This window comes from Bison bison, unplaced genomic scaffold (genome assembly GCF_000754665.1).
Source record: "Bison bison bison isolate TAMUID 2011002044 unplaced genomic scaffold, Bison_UMD1.0 scf7180017864093, whole genome shotgun sequence".
NCBI lineage: Eukaryota > Metazoa > Chordata > Mammalia > Artiodactyla > Bovidae > Bison > Bison bison.
Genome location: NW_011494665.1, coordinates 1,885,326 through 1,891,595, shown reverse-complemented (window position 1 = coordinate 1,891,595; position 6,270 = coordinate 1,885,326). Strand labels below are relative to the sequence as shown.

General features: G+C 57.1%; 1 protein-coding gene across 1 annotated transcript; it reads right to left on the bottom strand.

Moving 5' to 3' along the window:
• Positions 1-2,065: 2,065 nt before the first annotated feature.
• On the bottom strand, positions 2,066-5,928 carry MUC1 (mucin 1, cell surface associated). Its single transcript, XM_010838296.1, has 7 exons — positions 5,675-5,928; positions 4,284-5,173; positions 4,118-4,173; positions 3,871-4,001; positions 3,601-3,722; positions 3,369-3,518; positions 2,066-2,436 (listed from the first exon to the last, which is right to left on the bottom strand). The coding sequence occupies exons 1-7, from the start codon at positions 5,733-5,735 to the stop codon at positions 2,368-2,370; spliced, it is 1,479 nt and encodes a 492-aa protein (XP_010836598.1). The 5' UTR covers positions 5,736-5,928; the 3' UTR covers positions 2,066-2,367.
• Positions 5,929-6,270: the final 342 nt, after the last annotated feature.

The following is a 6,270-nucleotide window of genomic DNA, read 5'->3' as shown; positions in this document are numbered from 1 at the left end:
GCTCCCCAGCTCTGCCCTCCGCCCTGCCAAGCTCCCTGCCCCATCCATGCTGAACTTCAGTCTTGGGGCAGAGAGGCTTTTTGGCTGGACAGTACCCAGGCACTCTTTGGTGAGGGAAAGGGACCCTCCCATCCTGCTTTATTTATTTGGGTCCCTGTACCCCCAGCCGCATGCCTTTTCTCCCCCTCTTCTCCCCCTTGCATGCTCTAACCTGTCCTGCACCCATGCCAACGTGCCGAGTCTCCCTTGGGGTCCCAGCTGAGCTTGAGTGTCCCCACTGGGTTGGGCCTGGCAAGGCCTCTGGTGCCTGCTGCTGCCCCCCTGCGGTGAGCACTGCCAGGCCTGTGCCAAGCAACAGCTGTTATTTTCATGGTTTATAAACAATAAACTGTGATGCCAGGCCTTCCTGTGATGTCTGCCTTCCCGGAGCCCATTCCTCTTAGCTTCTGTGCTGGATGTGGCAGGCCAAGGGGATGGCGGGTTCCCTGCTATTTCTCAGAGCAGGGGTGCGTGGTGGAGCTGGTGCCTGAGGGAAGGAGGTCCCCAAGCCCTGTGCTCCCCAGTCTTCTGCCAGACCTGTGCCCAGCCCAGGTCCAAACCGACCATGCCACCAGGGGGCACATCGCTCTGGTGGCTGGTTGCATTGGATACCCGCCCTCCCACCACCCCCACCCCTACCCCCATGGGGCGTCTGGGCGGAGCCCTGCAGGAATGCAACTTAGGGTGCCCAAAGAGATCAGGGGCTCCTGGCACAAGGCCTTTCTGTGTCCCCCATTTCTTGGATTATAGGAGACAGCCTTCATTCAGCCTCCATGACCTTCCCTGAGTTCCAAGGGCAGAGTCAAGCAGTTGTTAATTAGGGAAAGGAGGGAATGGGAGACCAGAGAGAAACAGTCAAGGACAGTCTTGAGCAACACCCTGTTTCCCCATCAATGGATATTCACAATATCTTTGAGCTGTTTTGTAGAAACTGATATCCCCTGCAGGTGGGAAAAGTTAAAGATGGTATGTAGACCCCAGAGCAGCTGGTCCTGAAGGTCGATGATGCTGAATTCCAGTTACCTCACCACCAACCCATCAGAAAAATGTCCATGAGCTGATCATGTGCTCTTTGAGCAATTACTGTAAATCTCCAACTGGGGACATATGGTTTTGAGGGCATTAGCCCACTGTGGCCGCCTTCACCTGGCAACACAATAAAGCTATTCTTTTCTACTTCACCTAAAACTCTGTCTCAGAGATTCGATTCAGTCCTGGTGTACAGAGAAGCTGAGCTTTTGGCATCAGTGCGTCAGTCAGGGAGTGTGTGCGTGCTCAGTCATGTTTGACTCTCTGTGACCCCAAGGACTGTAGCCCGCCAGGCTCCTCCGTCCATGGAATTTCCCAGGTGAGAATCCTGGAGTGGGTTGCCATTTCCTTCTCCAGGGGATCTTCCCAACCCAGGGATCGAACCTGAGTCTTGTATCTCCTACATTGGCAGGCCGGTTCTACACCACTGAGCCATCTGGGAAGTCTTTGACCTCAGAACCAGAACTATTTCCCCATCCCTGGGGCACCACATAGTAGACCCCAGAGCCAGGAGGCAGGTGGGGCAGTCTGGCGCCAGGCCCTGGATCTGACACGGACCTTATCGTGGCCGTGTTGACTCTGCTGCCTTAGGACTTACTTCACACCCGGACAGCTAAGAATAGAGCCGCCTGAGGGCACCATGCCAAGGGGAGAGGAGGGTGCGGGAGTTAAATCCAGGCCAGGGGATAGGGGCGAGCCCGGCTGTCGGGCGGGCAGAGCTGGGTCACGCTGGCTGCTGGAGCCTCAGGCTTTTGTTTCCTCCTTCCTCGTGCGCTGCTGGCCATGCAGGACAGGCGACAGGAGTCCGTCCACCTGCATGCCAATGCCATCTCCTCTCCCGCCTCCTGCTTCTCAAATGAACCCCGCTCCTCTGGCCTTCTTCCCTTCCCCTCCTCTCCCAAAGGTCTCTTCCAGACCGCCCCCCTCCACACACACACACATTTTGACTGCCCCTCACCCATCCACAGGTCATAGACAACAGATGAGAAGCTGGTAGTGGGCGTGGAGGAGGTCTGCATTTTATTCAGCCACGTTCATGTTCCCACTCCCATTTCCAAGCATTCCAGCCAGTATTCCAGCATTCCGCTGCCTCCGGCCTGTCCCCAGAGGCTCAGGTGGGCTTCACCAAGGCTAAGATGGTTTAGGGGACTTCTTGGGTCCTGTGAGGGAGGCTGTGAGCAGTCCACCTGAATGCCCAGCTCACTAGCCCAGAACAGAGTTGGGGGCGGGGGTCCCCAGAAGTGAAGAATTCCAGGGAGGCAGCCAGTACTGGCTGGACTCTCAGAAGACAACATGTCCTTACAAGTTGGCGGAAGTGGCTGCCAGGTTTGTATAAGAGAGGTTGCTGCCACCATTGCCTGCAGAAACCTAGATAGGGGCAGAAAAGACCCAGGATGAGCGGCAGAGGCTTTCCTGGGACAACCTTCCTCCCCAGGGTCCCTGGATGGCACCCCAGGATAGGGTGAATGGTCCAGGAGCCTGACTAGCTTTCAAAGGGTTAATCCGGAGAGAGCACCTGCTGGCCCCCACCACCAGCCAGATGACTGTAAACAGGGCCACTCCCCCTCCTCCTCCTGCTCTGGTTCGCTCCCTCCCCTTGGCTCTCAGCACCCCCTGCTTTCCCCTCCTGCCCCTTTCTCCCTCCATTCTCTGCTCCTCCAGCCCAAGGAGGTGTACACGTTTCTGCAAAACTGGAAGAAGGAAGTCCCCAGGCAGAGGAAAAGTCAGGAAAAGGAAACTCTCCCTTCCCCCACTTGGAGTGGCCTTTCAGCCCCAGATGGCAAAGTAATTATTTACTAGGTCACGGAGTAAAAGGCAGAAAGAAGGAAGAAGGGGTCTGTGCCTCCCCAGCTTGCACCCAGGCTCACCTGGCTTGGTGAGACTTCTTTCCCAATTCAGAGACCCCCTTCTCCCCACCAGCCTTTCCCAATCTACCCTCCATTCTTAGGAGACAAGCTGGGGCAAGGTGCTCCTTCCATGAAGGGTTCCCCTGGTGCCCTTCATGGGCACCTTCGTGGGCACCTTCATGGCAGTGCCCCATTCATGTCGCCTCTGGGCATCCCAGTTTAGTTGAGCAGTGATGCTCTTCTGGGGGTGCTGGTTGTGGGGGGCACACCCTCCTGAGGTCCCCCTTCTTCCCTAAGCCTTTCCCACAGAACCCCTCTGACCTCCACCCCAGCCTTGTCAGTCACTGCTTATTTCATGTCACCTCTTCTCAGTTCTTTAGGTTTTCCCAGTAACCTTTCAGAACCACTGCCCAGACAAAGCCTCGCCCACGCCGCCGCCCCCGCCTCCCTCACCTCCTCATAGGGGCTCCGTTTGGTACTGCCAGGGGGCACGTAGCGCCCATGGGTGTGGTAGGTGGAGTACTCGCTCATGGGATGGTAGGCATCTAGGGTTGGAAAGACGTCCAGCTGCTCACATTTCTTTCGTCTGCACTGACACACAACCTGGGGAGACAGGAGGTTATGGGGAGCGCACGGCTCCTTCCAGCAGGGGGACTCTGGTCAGGGTTGGGGACTGAGCACTTACCAGGGCAATGAGATAGATGATGGCCAGCGCAACCAGAACACAGACCAGGACCAGCAGGGCAATGCCCCAACCAGGCACCCCAGACCCAGCCTGGGCAGAGGAAGGAAATGGGGCATTGTACACTGAAAGGAAAGCAGTGGTCAGAGCAGTCTCCCAAAGGAGGTGGCTCTCCCCGCACCAGCTCCAAGAGAAAAAGCATGCACCCAGATGCTGGAGAGAGAGGGTCCCGGGCAGGGTGGTGCTGGCTGGCAGCTGGGGAAGTGGACTCACCACTAACTCCGCTGATGGTCAGGTTATAACTGGCTGCTTGTGCTTCAAGCTGACTGAACTGTGCCTTCACCCACTCGGCCGTGGTACCCTCTCGGAAGGCCAGAGTTAATTCTACCACCACAGATCCTGGCCTGGTTACAAAGAAATGGGGAACTCAGACATGGGTCCCAGTTTCTGGGTCAGTACACCCTCCTCACAGTCATGACAATATCCACCAGTCCCACAGAGTCCACACCCAGAACTGTACCTGAACTTGATCTCTGAGAGGCCCAGAAAATCCCTCTGTTTATAAATCTGCAAAATCTGGGGTGAGAGGGAAAAGACTGATTTGATGCAAGTGCCTCATAGAGTTCTGAAGGCTGCTTCGGGGGTTGGGGGTGGGGGTGCATGTTAGAGGAAAGGCAGCTACTCACCAAACCCCAAATGCTTCTCTGCAGCTCCTGATAGTAGCTGGTTTGGGGATTTTCCAGGGAAGAGTTAAACTGGAGGTTTGTAACGCGGAAAGACAGGAAGTACAGGGAGACCCTAACAGACAACCGCTGAGAAGTCTTAGGGTTGGAGGAGGTGGAGAGTGCTGTGCTAGGGCTGCTGGCGGCTGTCCTGGTAATGTGGCTGGCAGCGGTGGGAGCAGTTTCGGAGCTGGGGACTGAGGATGCAGTGCCCTTGCTGACTGGGGTCATGGTAGCCCTGGATGAGGTGCCCTTGTGTGCTGAAGTGACCATGGAGCTTGACATAGAGCGGGTGGTCATGGATGAGGTGTCACTGCTGGTTGGGGATGAGGCGCCGTGCTGACCTGGAGAGGCAGTCGGGCTTGGGGCAGGGCTGCTGGTCAGGGATGGGGCACTATCATGGCCTGGAGAGGCAGCCGGGCTTGGGGCAGGGCTGCCGGTCGGAGACGAGGTGCCATTGTGGCCTGGAGAGGCAGCCGGGCTTGGGGCAGGGCTGCCGGTCGGAGACGAGGTGCCATTGTGGCCTGGAGAGGCAGCCGGGCTTGGGGCAGGGCTGCCGGTCGGAGACGAGGTGCCATTGTGGCCTGGAGAGGCAGCCGGGCTTGGGGCAGGGCTGCTGGTTGGAGTCGAGGCTCCGTCGTGGCCTGGAGAGGCAGCTGGGCTTGGGGCAGGGCTGCTGGTTGGAGTCGAGGCTCCGTCGTGGCCTGGAGAGGCAGCTGGGCTTGGGGCAGGGCTGCTGGCTGTGAGTAAGGTGGTAGTTGTGCTCCAAGAAGTTTCTTTAGTGGGACTGGACATTGGGCTGCTTTGTGTAGTGGAAACTGGTATAGTTTCGCGGGGGTTTATGGAGTCAGAGGCTGTCAGGGTAGTGACATTGGCAACCGTAAGAAATAGAGGTTACAGAGTATGTTTGGGGGGAAAATCAGCATAAGGAGAAAATACATTCTCTGGCATCTGGGGAAGTAATGCCAGGAGGATTTGGGGAGTGGGCCCCTGAGTCAGCTCTCTTTCTCCTTCCTGGCTGGCAACCTCCGTCTCTCTTCCCATATCTGTCTGCTCCTGGACTGTGGGCTTTTCCACTCCTAAGATTTTCCTCTCCTGATTCCACCCCCAACCCCTCCAGACTTCTCTTCAGGACATACGTCTGCTCCTGGCACCCAGAGTCCTCCAGGTGTGTGTGGAGGGTCTCTTCTCAGGTTTTCCTTAGCCTCACTCCTTTATTCCTTCTTCTGGCAGAAACTAGGCCACCCGTCTGCAACTTCTGCCTCTTGGATGCCATCTCCCAGGAAGCAAAACCCACAGAAAGTTGGGAAGACCACAGGAGCAGGGCAGCCCCCTCCCCACCTTGTGCCCCTCACCTGTAAGCACTGGGAACAGCAGCAGCAGGGAGAGGAAAGGGGCCTGGATGTCCGGTGTCATGGTGGTGGCAAAGTGGTGGGGAGGGGACAGAACAAACTCAGGCCGGAGCTGCCCACGAGGTGGAGCGGACACAGGCGCCTGCTGCTTTATACCGGTCCCCCGCCCGCCCTAGGCTCAGCCAGAGCAGGTGACAGGTGACAAAGCTCCACCCCCTCCCCCTTTCCCTACCTCCAACCTCTTCCTCCTCCTCCCCAACCATTTCTGGCCCCTCAAATAAGGTATGTGGGCTTCAATCACTCAACTGTCTGACAACCTGTTTGTTTTCTAGCTGGCCTCCCCTCTTTCACCAACCACTCCCTGGCTCCAGAAGGTGGTGGAGGGAGTCTGGAACCTGACCTGGGTCCCCATGGTCCTATTTTAGCCCCAGGACAACAGCCCTGGTGAGAAGAATAACAGAGAAATTGGACTAGGTCAAAGTTCTAGCCCAGGGGCGGCATTGTGGGTCCTCCACACCATTGTCCCATTCTCACTGGGTCGCTTGGAGTCCCACTCTGGGGGCTGAGAAAGGAGGGGAAGGCTCGACAATGAGTAAACT